We start from the raw sequence: 15,540 nt of genomic DNA, 5'->3' as shown, positions 1-15,540 counted from the left end.
AAATAGCGAGGGTGAGAGAGAATTGATGACTTCTGATTTCTTGGGTCCAGTCACTGAGATCTTTGTATTTGCTCTGATTCTTGTATCCTGGATTCCCAGAATCATTTCAATGAGTCTCCCTATTCCTTGAAGCCTGTTGGAGTAGGGCTCCTCTCAATTTTGATTCAGACTTGGTTCTAGATTCCTCACACCCAGACACAAACAGAAGCAACCTTTGTTTCAGCACTATTAAGAGTGAAACCCTTTATTCTTTACTGAGAATAGGGTGTACAGAACACCAAATACAGTTCACCAGCATCCTGGGCAGGAGTGCCCAAAATGTGAGTGAGTGTGTGTTAGGAGTGGCCTTATTGATTCCTGAACCACTCCAAGCATTTACACTGCCCGTGCCAGGCCAATCCTGTCATTTCCTCGATCAAAGACTGAGAAATACAGCCTCAGGAAGACTTCACCCAGGACCCAGCTCTCTGTAGATCTCCTCACTCTTTTCTCTTTAAAGGTGGTATAGCAGTGGCCTCTAGAATCCTGGGGAAGTCAAAGACACACACCAGTCAGCATGAACCCTTACCGGTGACTCCCCCCAATATCCAGACCCAGCAAAATTCTTTGTTTTATTTCCCTCTTTTAGTAACTATCAAGGGGTTTTCTCAGCAGCAGGGGATATGAGAGTTCATCCAAAACCAAAGAGGGCCAAGACATCAGTTTATCATGAAGGAGAGTGTGGTGAGTGGAGGACTGGGAGTTGGGGAAACAGAGGAATGAAAAACAACAAAGTCCTACTGTAGAGCGTCAGGAACTATATTCAATATTCAGTGATAAACCACATGAAAAAGAATAGGAAAAAAATATATTTTTATGTGTATAACTGAGTCACACTGTTGTGCAGCAGAACTTAATGCATCATTGAAGATTAGCCACACTTCAATATGATTTTTTCGAAAAGAACAAGTGTGTCCATAGTTCCCGTCACTCCCTGTTTCTTTCCTTCTGACTCCTGCTCCTTGTTTTCTCTGCATAGAATGCTGGTTCTCCTCCTCCATCCCCCAAATCCGTACTTTATTAAAAAAAAAAAACTACTTTATTTTGTATTGGAGTATAGCTGATCAACAATATTCTGAGCTTCAGGTGGACAGTAAAGGGACTCAACCATATGTATCCGGGTATCCTGGTCCCAAAGACACCGCTCCCATCCAGGCTGTCATATAACTAAGCGGTGTTCCCTATGCTACAAAGTAACTCTTTATTGGTTATCCATCTTAAATACAGCAGTGCCCACAACACATTCTTGAAGACTTAACCCAGGAACTCTGAGAAGCCTCCTTCAGCCCACACTCACCCTCTTTGGCCACTCCAGGCTTGGTTGGGTAATGTACTCTGGTTCCCCATCCCCAGTGGTCAGTCCATAGTCCTCATCAGCCCTAGTAGGTCCCCAGTGCCCCAGTGCAGACCACCTTGACCCAGTGCAGACCACCTTGAGATGCCATTTGCATGGAATCCAGTGCACTTTTGCCTTAATCAAGCAACCCTCAAAATGGCTCAATGAGTTTGTCGTTTTAGAATTCCTGAAATTCCCTCTCTTCCTCAAAGCCTTCTTTGAGTCCATCAGCCAGCTCTGAACTCTCACAGGGAGCTGACATGAAGCCTCCTCCCTCTGCTGGGGCTGAGCAGTCACTCTGCACCCTTTATTCATCTTATTATCCAACCTCCCCACAGAGGGGTCGGATATCCCAACTGACAAAGGAGGCACCTGTCCAGAGCAAGGGGAAGATGCAGGCTAGGACTAGGCTGACCATGTAATTTATCATTCAAACCAGAAAAATCTTGAGAAGGGAAGGCAGACTGTTAACTTATGCAGGGACATCACACTGGGACTGTCCCCAGCCATTCTCCTTGTAACATGGCCTATTTCAGGGACTGCTAGAACTGAATTTCATGTTCATGCACCTAAGGGTTCGGATTGAATTGAAGCTCTTTGAGGACTGAGGATCGTAGTGTTCCCCTCTCCTTGACTCCCACCATGCCATATGGTGTGGTATCTCCACATTTATTTCAGGAAGATCAGTGTCCCACACAGCCCATTACTCTCAAGTGTTTGGTTTTGTGGGAGGCGCTGGCCCAGCCACTGGGCTCAGCAGCATCTGCAATAGTGTGACATGGCCTCCAGAGGGCGCCCTCCTCCCAACAGCAGCCCAAGGGTTCCTGCAAGTTCCAGTTTGAGAACCAACCCTCAGTATTGTCCCCTCACCTTGAGGATATAGGCTCGAGCTGGCACTGGGTAGTTGACGCCGTTGATGGTGAAGATAATAGAGGGCAGGATATTGACCGCAGAACATGAAACGTAGTACTGTTAGAGAGAGAGGGTGAGAGGTTGGCCCTGGAGATCCTTGTTGTGTGTGGAGACTGGGAGTGACCCTGGGGCATGACCCTTCACCTTGGAACCCCGTGGCGTGGCCCCGATGAGCTTCTGTATGTTATCAATCAGTCTTCCTGGGCCTTGGATATTTGATGACCCAGTGTCCACAAGGGCTGCACAGCCTTCAGAACAAGCGATAACCTCTCTTTTCATGGTGATGCTGAAAGACAATGGAAGAAAGCGGGCATCAAGGTCACTCTGAGTCTCCCCAGAGTTGCCCCCTTCCCGACTGTCTCCTAAGCAGCCCTTCATCTTTTGCCCTCTTTTCCTTTGCTCTCGACACAGCACCTTTCCTGACATCCTCAAATGGAGTACTTGAACACACCAGGATCTTTTGTACCTTGACCCAAGCTGGTTTTTCTTTCTAAAAGACTCTACTCCCCTTTGATTAGCAAATTTCTTCTCATCTTCCAGATTCCAGCTTAACTGTATTGTTTTCAAGAATTCTTTCACCTGGTGTTTATCAGTCTCCTGTCTTGGTCATCTCTGTAGACCCTTCCTCATGACTGTTGCTGCTGCTGCTGCTAACTCACTTCAGTCGTGTCTGACTCTGTGTGACCTCATAGAGAGCAGCCCACCAGGCTCTGCTGTCCCTGGGATTTTCCAGGCAAAGTACTTTCGTGGGTTGCCATTGCCTTCTCCTCCTCATGTCTAGCATGTACCAAAGTCACAATTCACTATGTGGGTGAATCACTTCACGTACATCTGCCTTCTTAAATGTGAGGGCGAGTTTTATTCTCCTTGCCTCCCTAAAGTGCCTGGCACACAGTGGTTGTCCAATGCTTATCTGTTCAATGAGTGAATGAAGACTGAGAAAACAATAAGAAACATCAAGAGAGCTGTATCTGATGGGGAACAAATAACAGGTCACACACAGAGTGAAGATGGAGATTCACAGGAGCAGCAGATTCTCATAGTAGGGGGAGAGAGGGACTCCTCTGGGAGAGGGTGTCTCCCAGAACTGCTCCTACAACCAGCTCAGACCCTGAGACCCTGGCCAGGAAATACATGACTAGCCCACAGAAACTCCAAAGGATAAGTCAGCTTTTGTCTGAAGGTATCACACAGAATCCTATCAATTATGCCTCTTGTCCTCAGGTCACTCCTGGATCCCACTTTCCTGATTCTCTGTTATAGCCCCTGCCCCACTGTGTGCCCATGAACATGGGGTGCCTTTTTAATTAGTTGCTTTAACGTCTCAAGACTGCAGCCAACCCCTCTCCACTGCTGGGTAGCTGCTCCCTAAGAAGACCAGTTTTCCCCATTTTCTCAGGACTGTCCCTGTTTTTAAAATGACATTTATCTGTACTGAGAACTTCCTATGTCCTAGGTAGCCCTGGGCAGTTGGTCATCTTATCATAACTCTGTTCAAGCTGGAGAAATACTCCCTGATCCTCTGTTCACCACACTGTAGAGTCCTCTAACCATGCTCCCCACCTCAAAGGGCAGTAGGTGCAGCCCTCTCCCGGCTGCACAGACCTTTCTGGACCCTTTTAGGACCCTGGTCAGAGCCTTGCTCAGAAGGCCTGGGGATTATATATGTGCTTGTGTGTTTGTTTGTATGTGTTTCTGTTTGTGCTTGTGTGTCTCTGACTAGCTATGCATGTTTTTATGTGTCTCTGTGTATGTTTATATGTGTCTGCTTGTGTGTTTCCATGTGTCTGTGTTTCTGTCTCTGTCGTTGAAGGTGCTGTATATGTCTCTGTGACTGTGTCTGAGAATGTATTTGTGTGTGTCTGCCTGTGTCCTTGTACATTAGTGGGAGCATCACTTGGGCTGACCCTCAGAGGGAGAGGCTTACCGGTCTACGTGTACACTCCAGTCGACTGCTCGGATCAATGGTACCCATTTGAGCTCTCCCTTGTAGTAGTGGTGGTCCACCCCACCAAACATCACCACACTGCCCTCCCGCTTGTCTCTGTAGAGAGAAGTAAGGGGGGATCCTTGGAGGACAGTAACAACAGCACTGTCTGAGAGCTGTGCTTATCCAACAATCAACACCCTAATAAGGTCCCAATGTACAGATGCAGAAATAGCGTCTAGGAGAGATTTAGATCCAGATTGAAGTCTGTTAATGTCTCATGAGTGGCACAGAGGAGGTTAGAAGCTGAATCACATGTCTGAGCTCCATCCCCTATGTCTTCTGAAGACGCCCTGGACCTCCAGCAACCTGAGTGCTCAGACACCATCATAGGACAGATTGCTGAAGTGTTTTGGCTTTCCTCGTGTCCTCCTTTTCATTTTTCAGGAAAATCAAGGCCTGGGAATCCTAAGGGTGTGGGTTCGCATCACCCAGAGTTGGCTCCACTGGCCTGTGACCTACACTGTCCAAAGGGCTCCACACTCAGAAGGGACCCCACTTCTCCTCTCCCTGTCTTGAAATGCCTCATATTTCTTGAACAAGGGGTCCCACACTTTTGTGTCCCACACTTTCATTTCTCACTGGCTCCTACAAATTGGGTAGCTGGTCCTGGTTTCCCAGTGAAATGCTAATGAGGAAGGAAAGATATCCACCATCCTTCTCCTTCCTTCCTGATCAAATTCATAAGCAAATACTAATGTCTTTTCCTTCAACTTGTTTCCTGTTGCCTTCCATTTGCATTCCTCCTCACTCACCCCCGCCCCTAGACCAAGTTACTGGTCTTGAGCCCAGGAGTAGGGTTGTGTTCCAATAAAATTTTATTTATAAAAACCAGTGGTGAAGCCAGGTAGGGCCCTGGGGTCATAGTTGTCCTTGGTTATATTACTCTCAGGATACTTTTATCAAGTGTTCTATAATTTTCATGCAACTGAAAGCATCTTACAGCTAATTTGGAGAAAGGAATTGTCCATCTCAGACTTACTTGCTCAAGTAGAAGGCAAAAACAGGCTCAGAAATAGCACCTTCATTCTTCAGCTTGTCAAAGATGGGGAGGGTCTTAGACCAGGATAGGTTGCGGTAGTTCAAGCCTAAGATGCCATCAAATCTTTTGTGTGCAAACCCGTATTCCTCCATGCTTAGACCGAATGGCTGGTCGGTACTTACAAGGTCCCCAATCTGTGGGAGAGAAGAGTGTTCCCACTTACAGATATGTGAAGTGGGGCTAGGACTGGCCTGGGGTGCATTGCCATTAGATCCTCAGAGAAGAATTGAGGCTGGGCTCTGTGTTTGGTTGCCCACAGATGGTTAGAGCAAGGTAGAAGGGGAATTTAGGTTCTATTTGAGAGAGGCTGTGAATTTTAAAACATCTGCCCCTCTGAAAAACACCACCTGCGTGAGTTAAATTGGCCTCGTGGCTCCTGTACAAGTGGGGCAACCAAGAGTCAGGACAGGTCCCATTGATGCCACCTTATGGACAAAACAATCAAGAGCAAGATAGCCTTCTCTTTGGCATCACTGTGACCTAATGACAGGAATGGACTGCATTCTCTGTAAGGTACTGTGGACTCTGCATCTGTCCAGGAAGACAGAAGCCAAAAACTCAGTCTTGCTTGCAGAGTTCTATGAAATTACTGCCTGGGGAATTCACTTTTGGGGATATGTGTGTATTTCTGTGAGTGTGTATGAGAGAGAAAGAGAGAGAGGGGAACTACTCAAGTATTTTGGGGGAGGCAAGCCATATGTTTATTAGACTCTCAAGGGTGCTCGAGTGTGAAAACTCATTTATCAGGCCCCTTGACTTCTCAGGCCTCCAGTTTCCCACTCTGGATACCTGAAGCCCTTGACTGCCCCCATGGCCCCCACATCAGTTTTATCATGTCCCCAAACACCCCACAGAAACTTCAGCCCTGAAAAGCCAGCCTAACTCCACGTTTTATCACATGTGTGCTCTCAGCAAGGCCCTTGCTGTCTTGACCTCAGTTTCCTCATATGTCTTATGAGCTAATCAGAGTAACTGCTTTGTGGAGTTGCTGCAGAATTAAACCAGTTATCACCTGAAAGTGGTTGGAACAGTCTGTGAATATAAAAGTGGGTGCTTTATCCCTTCTTGTTCCCAGATAAATGGACCTTGAACTGCTCATTGGCAGAGGAGCTGCAAGTTCACATCTCAAGCCACTCTCTGGGTTAGCTAATTTGTTTGCTTGTGTGTCACCATGGGCACTGCCTCCCCAGAGACATGATCCTGTGGATAAGATGGCCAATATCTATGGGAGTTAGGCTAGGAAGGGTCCTGCCAGATGGTCCTGCATCTGTTTTGCAAGCCATGGTCACTCTATAGCCAGTCCTGACCCAGCATATGTTATACTGTTACCCGAACTGTGTCATAAGCAACAACTCCTTTCATTCTCCCAGATCCATAGATGATCGTGAAGGTCTTATTGGTAGGCCGGAAGGTGGAAGACTGAAGATGTCTGAACCTAACGTGTGTAGCTGCAGACACAAGAGATGAGTGTCATCAGGTGCCAAGGGTGGAAACAGGGTAGCAGGGCAAGTAAAAGATGGCCCGGGTAGGGGGTGTCTGTACTCACCACAGGATGTACTGTTGCAATCGATTGAGGGCACCCACAAGTCGGATGAGCCTGTGTCAAAGATAACCTGGAATTCCTGAGGGGGTGTTCCAATGGTGATGTTTCCAACATAGAAGATCTACAGGGAGAAGGAGGGAGTGGGTTAGTGCAGAACTGGCTACCCTCTATTCCCACATTGATGCCTCCCTCTGGGTGTCACATATCTCTTGAGACCACTTTCTAACCACCATGCAGCTCACAGACTTTGGTCACAGAGGTATCTGCATTTGATATATTTTTCCTGTGCTACATTGTATGCAGGATATTGAGTCTATGATCAGGTGTTGAAGTCATAGCTCCTTCCTGGGAAGCCCAGAGGCATAAGCAGTGGGCCTCCAGGACCGCTGGACACCCAGGGAAGTCCTGGTGCCTTCATTTGAGAAGCTCTGTAGTCTCTTCAAACCAAGCCTTAGCACCCCCTTCTCCAGGATGTCCTACTTGATGAACCCCAGCCACTCCCTCTAAACTCAGACCACATCCAACCAACACCACACAGGTGACTGTTTTATTTGAGATGTATTTACTCTTTGCCTATCTCTCAGGCTGGCATGGGCATTCTTGAAGACAAAATAAGCCCTTTTCTAATCTAAAAACAGTAAGCACTGTATTAGATTCTTATGGCAATACACAGAATACAGGTTCAGTAACTTTTTTCTGTTGTCGTTCTTGCATCTGTGGAACCTGAATTCCTTTACCTGGGGATGCACAATTGCTTTGCAGTTGGTTCTACCTTCTGATCAGTGATGGTTCACTATTCATCTGTAACTGAGTGGCTCACTTAGTTCAGAAGGAACAGTCACCCTCAAACTGACACATCTTTGACACAAAAATGGATATTTACCTGCCACCTGGTAATTGCCAGGCCCAGTCACAAAAACCAACAGTTGAGGATGAGAGTGCCTTCTCATCTGGGTGGGGTCCCTCTTTTCCAGTGTCTCTGCCTCCTGCAGGAACCCCAACCCCAACATCCCATCTGGCACCTCCAGATGAGTCCCATGCTAGGCTGGAGCTCCAGGGGGCGCTGTGGAGCACCATCCTTCCCAAATACTCACATCTCTGATGTTTCTCAGCGGATGAATAGTTAGATTTGAGCCACGAAAAGAAATCTGGGACAGTCTGTAAGGATCCTCCTTCAAGAAATTGTTCAGCATGTTTTTTCCACTGAGAGTTTTTCTCATGGTCTTCACTCTCCTTAGAGGTATTCTTTCACCGAGCATTTGACAAAGAAAACAGAGAAGATGCTAGAATTAGCTGTCAGTGTTAAGGTATAACTGTCATTGTAATGGCCCTGTGTGTTTTCTAATCATTTTTATGAAGCACATTATTATCAGAATTTTATGCATATAACATGGCAAAGACATAGTTTTGAATACAGATTCTTTTCTGCAATCTTGGGTAAGCCATATGACCATGTGGTGTCTCAGTCTCCCCTTCAGCAAAATGGTGGAATGTAACAATACAAACCCTCCAAATAGAATACATTGGGGATAAGCGAAGTGATGGATATAAGGTACCTGATAAATAGGAAGTCTCAACAATGACAGCCATTAGCATTGCTGTTGGCATCCCACTCATTCCTTCTCAAAGAACCTCAAGGAAGGAGGTAGAAGGGGGACTCTTATCCTCTTTTACAAGGGAGCAATTTGAAATACAAGAGGTTTCCGAGTTGGCCCTGGTCACACTGCTCATCAGATATAAATCAGTGTATATAAAACAGTGTATCTTTCTCCAAGTTGAAAGAGAAGAGAGAGTTGAAAGAAAAATCCAAGATATAGGGAACAATTAAGGGAAATTCAGAGGCTTGAGAAGGAAGTAAGAGTCAAATGAACAATTAAAAGCAAACAACACAAAGAGAAATACACTTCCAGTGACTTCCAAAGAGATGGAGAGATAAATGACAGTGATACAGAGATGCAGACATAGGCATATACACATTGAAATAGACAGGAAAAAAGAGGACATGTTGATTAAATGTAGAAAAGTGCTATTCCAGAGGACCACATCAACATCTGCATAAACTGTGCACTGAACAGTTGCAAGGAGTTGCATTTTGAACAGGTCATGACATGTCTGGACCCCAAGATTTGTGCAACCCAAATTTACACCAAGACCTTGCGATCCACAGTTCCTCTAGCAAGTTATTTATCAAAAAGTAAGAGTTGAACTTTAAGACTCTTAGGGAAATATTCCATTCCCTTGAAACCTGATGGGTGGAAAAATAATCAGATGAAAAGAAAAATCCGAGAAAGGAATATGATGTGACATACAGTCCCCATACATACTTGACTATGCACTCTGAGAAGGCCACCAGCCCGAGGAGCACAAGCCACTTCATGCTTCTTTCCTGGCTCCAAGTACTCAGGGAAGTTTTGGTTCTTAGCATGTAGTGGTGACTGGGATCCCCTAGTTATATATGCTCTGACCTACCCTAGGTTTCCCCTTTAGGCCACTAAAAGATCTGAAAAAAAACACAAAGGTCTTGATAAAATCTTTACCTTCATCAGTGTTCTTGGTGAATGGACTTTGAAGCTTTTCAGAATACAGAGAATTGAACTGTAATCTCTTCCTTGAAGTTTGGCTGGAAAATCAAACTGATCTGCATGGACATCTAAGAAGATGGAGAACCTTGCCTACTTGGAGAAATAACTGCCAAAATCATCATGAAAATGGATACTTGGGGCCATGTTCGACACGTGTGGTTTCATGTCATCTTCCTAGCCACCTCATGAGATATGCATTGCTGTCTTCGTTGGCAAGGACATTGCTAGGATGATAAGTTGTCAAATGGCAAAGTGAAGACTTTAGGGACAGCCTGGGGACAAACAACTGGCTCTAGGTAGTGGGTCTAATGGCAGACATAGGGGAACCTATGATGCCAGGCTGCATCAAAGATTTAGGGCAGAACAGTACTTCAATTGCATGGTTTCAGTATTGGAAGAAATGTCATATGCAGCCACAAGATATTTTATATCATCCAACAAACGTACAAGGAAGAACTGTGTGCTAGGTTCTGGGTTAAAGGCTTCAAAGTCAAAGTTGATCAAGACAAAAGTAGTCTTTATCTTAAGAGAGCTAGAAGTCTGGTTTTCACTGACTCCTGGCTCCAGTAAGCAGGAGATATCATACTAGGACTAGGTGGGCATGTTGAAATTTGGGCAGCACAGGCTTTACCTCTGGGAGCAGCCTTTCCTCCACTTCACCCATGCTGGAAAGCAGGCCTGTTGGGCATGTTTTCAAGAGAATCAGAAGTTTAGATACTTATGTACAGTATACTGATTTTAATGTTAGCAACTAATTTTATTTACCTCCCCAGAAAAGAGGGAACAAAATCTCCACAGCAATGTGCTGTTATCAGCCTTCAGTCTCTGCAGTTTTTTGTTTCTGGCCTAGAATTGGGAGTGCAGTGGGGACAGAGAGGAATTTAATTCATGTTTGTTCATTGTAAAAGAGACTGAATGCATACTGAACATGTTGACTCATTGGAAAATACCCTGTTATTAGAAAAGATTGAAGGCAAGAGGAGAAGCAGAAGACAGAGGATGAGATGGATGGATAGCATCTCCAAGTCGATGGACATGAGCTTGAGAAAGCTCCGGGAGTTGGTGATGGATAGGGAAGCCTGGCATGCTGCAGTCTATGGCATTGCAAAGAGACAGACACAACTGAAGGACTGAACTGAACTGAACAAATTGAGAACAAAGACTAATAAATCTAACTGCATCAAGTTGTTGACTAGCTACCTATAACAACACATTACTTAAGTGATTTTAAGATTCAGACTTATGACTCTACATTCAGAGTGGAAAATCTTCTAAGGAAAAACAAAAGTCCTGCCCATCAAAACAAAACCAAAGAATACCAAAAGGAAAAAAGGAAAGATATCTGGCACTATATGCAACAACTTCAGTTCAGTTCAGTTGCTCAGTCGTATTCAACTCTTTGTGAGCCCATTAACGGCAGCAGGGAAGGCCTCCTTGTCCATCACCAACTCCCGGAGTCCACACATATTCATGTCCATTGAGTTGGTGATGCCATCCAACCATCTTATCCTGTTATCCCCTTCTCCTCCTGCCTTCAATCTTTCCCAACATCAGGGTCTTTTCAAATGAGTCAGCTCTTTTCACCAGGTGGCCAAGTACTGGAGTTTCAGCTTCAGAATCAGTCCTTCCAGTTAACATTCAAGACTGATTTCCTTTAGGATGGTCTGGTTGCATCTCCTTGCAGTCCAAGGGACACTCAAGAGTCTTCTCCAACACCACTGTTCAAAAGCATCAATTCTTCGGGGCTCAGCTTTCTTTATAGTCCAATTCTCACATCCATACATGACCACTAGAAAAACCATAGCCTTGACTACACGGACCTTTGTTGACATAGTAACGTCTCTGCTTTTCAATATGCTGCCTAGATTGGTCTCAACTTTCCTTCCAAGGTGTAAGCAACTTTTAATTTCATGGCTGCAATCACCATCTGCAGTGATTTTGGAGCCCAGAAAAATGAATCAACCACTGTGTCCACTGTTTCCCCATCTATTGGCCATGAAGTGATGGGACTGGATGCCATGATCTTAGTTTTCTAAATGTTGAGCTTTAAAACAACTTTTAACTCTTCTTTTTCACCTTCATCAAGGGGTACTTTATTCTTCTTCACTTTCTACAGTAGGGTGATGTCATCTGCATATCTGAGGCTATTGATATTTCTCCCAGCAATCTTGATTTCAGCCTGTGCTTCCTCCAGCCCAGCGTTTTCATGATGTACTCTGCATATTATTTAAATAAGCAGGGTGACAATATACAGCCTTGATGTACTTCTTTCCTGTTTAAACCAGTCTGTTTTTCCACGTCCAGTTCTAACTGTTGCTTCCTGACTTGCATACAGGTTTCTCAAGAGGCAAGTCAGGTGGTCTGGTGTTCCCATCTCTTTAAGAATTTTCCACATTTTATTGTGATCCACAGAGTTAAAGGCTTTGGCATAGTCAGTAAAGCAGAAGTATGTGTTTTCTGGAATTTCTTGCTTTTTTGATAATCCATCAGATGTTGGCAATACGATCTCTGGTTCTTCTGCCTTTTATAAAACCGGGTTGATCATCTGGAAGTTCATGGTTCACATATTGCTGAAGCCTGGCTTGGAGAATTTTAAGCATTACTTTACTAGTGTGTGAGATGAGTGCAATTGTGCGGTAGTTTGAGCATTCTTTGGCACTGCCTTTCTTTGTGATTGCAATGGAAACTGACCTTGTCCATCCTGTGGCCACTGCTGAGTTTTCCAAATTTGCTGGCATATTGAGTGCAGCACTTTCACAGCATCATTTTTCAGGATTTGAAATAGCTCAACTGGAATTCCATCACCTTCATTAGCTTTGTTCATAGTGATGTTTCCTAAGGCCCATTTGACTTCACATTCCAGGATGTCTGGCTCTAGGTGAGTGATCACACCATCGTGATTATCTGGGTCATGAAGATCTTTTTTGTACAGGGCCTCTGTGTATTCTTGCCACCTCTTCTTAATATCTTCTGCTTCTGTTAGGTCCATACCAGACTGAAGGGACTTAGCAGCAGCAGCAGCAGTTGCATGAAATATTCCCTTGGTATCTCTAATTTTCTTGAAGACATCTCTAGTATTTCCCATTCTCTTATTTTCCTCTATTTCTTTGTGAAAGGTTGTTGTTAAATCACGTGAAGACACCAGGATTCTTGGCCCCCGGAGGAGAAGAATTCAGTCCAGGGCCAGAGACAAGGCTTGATTGCTCAGAGCTTTTGTGTAATAAAGTTTTATTAAAGTATAAAGGAGACAGAGAAAGCTTCTGACATAGGCATCAGAAGGGGGCAGAAAAAGTACCGACTTGCTCGTGTTAGCAATGAAGTTATATACTCTCCAATGAATCCAAAGAATGTCTAGATGTTGTAAAGACCTCACCAGACCTACTCCCATAATTTATATTTTAAGATAATAGAATTAGCCAGAAGGTTTAATCCAGAGACTGTCCTCAGGCAGGATACATTATTGTTATATAATTCTAAGGAATGTGGAGAAGGAAAAGGGAAGTTTGTCTTTTCTTCCTCCTTGAGAATTCCTGACCCCTCTCTCCTTGGGGACCCCTAGACTCCTTATCAACTTGCCTAGGAAATGACTCTCTCATTTGCGTTTATCGCTGGGAAGTCTTTCTTATCTCTCCTTACTATTCTTTGGAACTCTGCATTCAAATGGGTATATCTTTGCTTTTCTCCTTTGCTTTTTGCTTCCCTTCATTTCACAGCTATCTGTAAGGCCTCCTCAGACAGCCATTTGGCTTTTTTGCATTTCTTTTTCTTGGGGATGGTCTTGATTTCTGTCTCCTGTACAATGTCATGAACCTCTGTCCATCATTCATCAGGCACTCTGTCTATTAGATCTAGTCCCTTAAATCAATTTCTCACTTCCACTGTATAGTCATAAGGGATTTGATTTAGGTCATACCAGGATGGTCTAGTGCTTTTCTCCACTTTTTTTCAATTTCAGTCTGAACTTGGCAATAAGGATTTCATGATCTGAGCCACCATTGGCTCCCAGTCTTGTTTTTGCTGACTGTATAGAGCTTCTCCATCTTTGGCTGCAAGGAATATGATCAATCTGATTTTGGTGCCAACCATCTGGTGATGTCCATGTGTAGAGTTTTCTCTTGTGTTATTGGAAGAGGGTGTTTCCTATGACCAGTACATTCTCTTGGCAGAATGCCTTTGCCCTGCTTCATTCTGTACTCCAAGGCCAAATTTGCGTGTTACTCCTGGTGTTTCTTGACTCCTACTTTGGCATTCCAGTCCCATACAATGAAAATGACATCTCTTTTGTATATTAGTTCTAGAAGGTCTTGTAGGTTTTCATAGAAATGTTCAACTTCAGCTTCTTCAGCCTTACTGATAGGGGCATAGACTTGGATTACCGTGGTATTGAATGGTTTGCCTTGGAAACGAACAGAGATCATACTGTCATTTTTGGGATTGCATCCAAGTACTGCATTTCAGACTCTTTTGTTGACTGTGATGTCTACTCCATTTCTTCTAAGGGATTCCTGCCCACAGTAGTAGATATAATGGTCATCTGAGTTAAATTCACCCATTCCAGTCCATCTTAGTTCGCTGATTCCTAGAATGTCTATGTTCACTCTTGTCATCTCCTGTTTGAACACTTCCATTTTGCCTTGATTCTTGGGCCTAACAATCCAGGTTCCTATGAAATATTGCTCTCTATGGCATCGAATCTTGCTTCTATCACCAGTCCCACCCACAACTGGGTGTTGTTATGCTTTGGCATCATCCCTTCATTCTTTCTGGAGTTATTTCTCCACTGATCTCCAGTAACATATTGGGCACCTACCGACCTGGGAAGTTCATCTTTCAGTGTCCTATCTTTTTGCCTTATCATACTGTTCATGGGTTTCTCAAGGCAATAATACTGAAGTGGTTTGCTATTCCCTTCTCCAGTGGACCACATTCTGTCAGACCTCTCCACCATGACCCGTCCATCTAGGGTGGCCCCACACAGCATGGTTTAGTTTCATTGAGTTAGACAAGGCTGTGGTCCATGTGACAGATAGGCTAGTTGTCTGTGAATGTAGTGTCAGTCTGTCTGCCCTCTGATGGCCTCTCTCAGTGTGTACTGTCTTCCTCAGGTTTCTCTTACCTTGGATGTGGGGTATCTCTTCATGGCTCCTCCAGCAAAGCTCAGCTGCTGCTCCTTACCTTGGAAGTAGGGTAGCTCCTCTCGGCTGCTGCCCCTGATTTGGACGTGGGGTAGTTCCTCTCCGCCATGCTTCTGGGCTGCCATTGCAGCCGCCATGCATCTGCACCACCATTGCAGCTGAGGCGAGCAATAATTCAACAACATATGTTCCTCATATTGTTTCTGTTATTGTGACAGAATCGTATGTATGTAAACAGGTAAAAGCAAGACAATAATTAAAACTAATGTTTTGAAGTAAGCCTTTCAGTGGCTAGAAAAAGAGGTTCACACATAACCTATACAAGTTTAATTCAAACCCTGCTGTCTTAAATCTTGAACTGAAAGCATAAGTTTGTACCAACTAATTATATTCCTTTTTATTTTAATTTTAAGGAAAATGTGTACTTCCTCCTCTGACCACTGTAAAGCCTAGAAGCAGTTAGAACTTGATGACAGTTACTATTCTGAGGTCTAACATGTAGCTTCTAAATACATTTCCCATCAGACGATCTTAAAGAGATGGCTGATTTCAGGACTAGGTAAAGAAATGCACAAAATAATCTTGGGAATTGTGAAGGACCAGAAAACGGAGGGACTTCAAAGACCAGTGGGGACTGGACAGAAAGTTTAGGAATCCAAATGAAAAGGCCAAACATCTACTAGTTTTTTGGGCAGAATGATGTTTCTCCTTCTCAATACACTGTTTATGTTTCTCATAGATTTCTTGCCAAGAAGCTAATGTCTTCTGATTTCATGGCTGCAGACACCATCCACAGTGGTTTTAGAAGCTAAGATGAAGAAATCTGTCACTGCTTCCACATTTTCTCCTTCTATTTGACATAAAGCATGGGGCTGGATCCCATGATCTTAGTTTTTTAATATTTAACTTTAAGCTGTCTGAATGTGTTCAAATGTTAATAGGAAACATCTAATTTGTCAATGTG

At 44.2% G+C, this 15,540-nt stretch overlaps 1 protein-coding gene across 1 annotated transcript; it reads right to left on the bottom strand.

Moving 5' to 3' along the window:
• Window positions 1-375: 375 nt before the first annotated feature.
• LOC129653654 (pregnancy-associated glycoprotein 4-like) lies at window positions 376-9,284 on the bottom strand. Its single transcript, XM_055583389.1, has 9 exons — window positions 9,184-9,284; window positions 7,954-8,104; window positions 6,863-6,980; window positions 6,646-6,764; window positions 5,257-5,450; window positions 4,215-4,331; window positions 2,432-2,573; window positions 2,246-2,344; window positions 376-525 (listed from the first exon to the last, which is right to left on the bottom strand). The coding sequence occupies exons 1-9, from the start codon at window positions 9,282-9,284 to the stop codon at window positions 376-378; spliced, it is 1,191 nt and encodes a 396-aa protein (XP_055439364.1).
• Between the last annotated feature and the right edge of the window lie 6,256 nt (window positions 9,285-15,540).

The sequence above is a fragment of the Bubalus kerabau genome, chromosome 5, assembly GCF_029407905.1.
Source record: "Bubalus kerabau isolate K-KA32 ecotype Philippines breed swamp buffalo chromosome 5, PCC_UOA_SB_1v2, whole genome shotgun sequence".
Lineage (NCBI taxonomy): Eukaryota > Metazoa > Chordata > Mammalia > Artiodactyla > Bovidae > Bubalus > Bubalus kerabau.
This window is presented reverse-complemented; position numbering and strand designations above follow the sequence as displayed.

Bases quoted from the DNA above. Each gene is read 5' to 3' on its own strand.
- LOC129653654 (XM_055583389.1), bottom strand. From the start codon at position 9,284: ATGCTAAGAACCAAAACTTCCCTGAGTACTTGGAGCCAGGAAAGAAGC. The intron at 5,451-6,645 runs GTAACAGTATAA...TCTCTCCCACAG, and splicing joins TTGCTTATGACACAGTTCGG to ATTGGGGACCTTGTAAGTAC. The intron at 4,332-5,256 runs GTAAGTCTGAGA...TTCTCTCTACAG, and splicing joins TTTGCCTTCTACTTGAGCAA to AGACAAGCGGGAGGGCAGTG.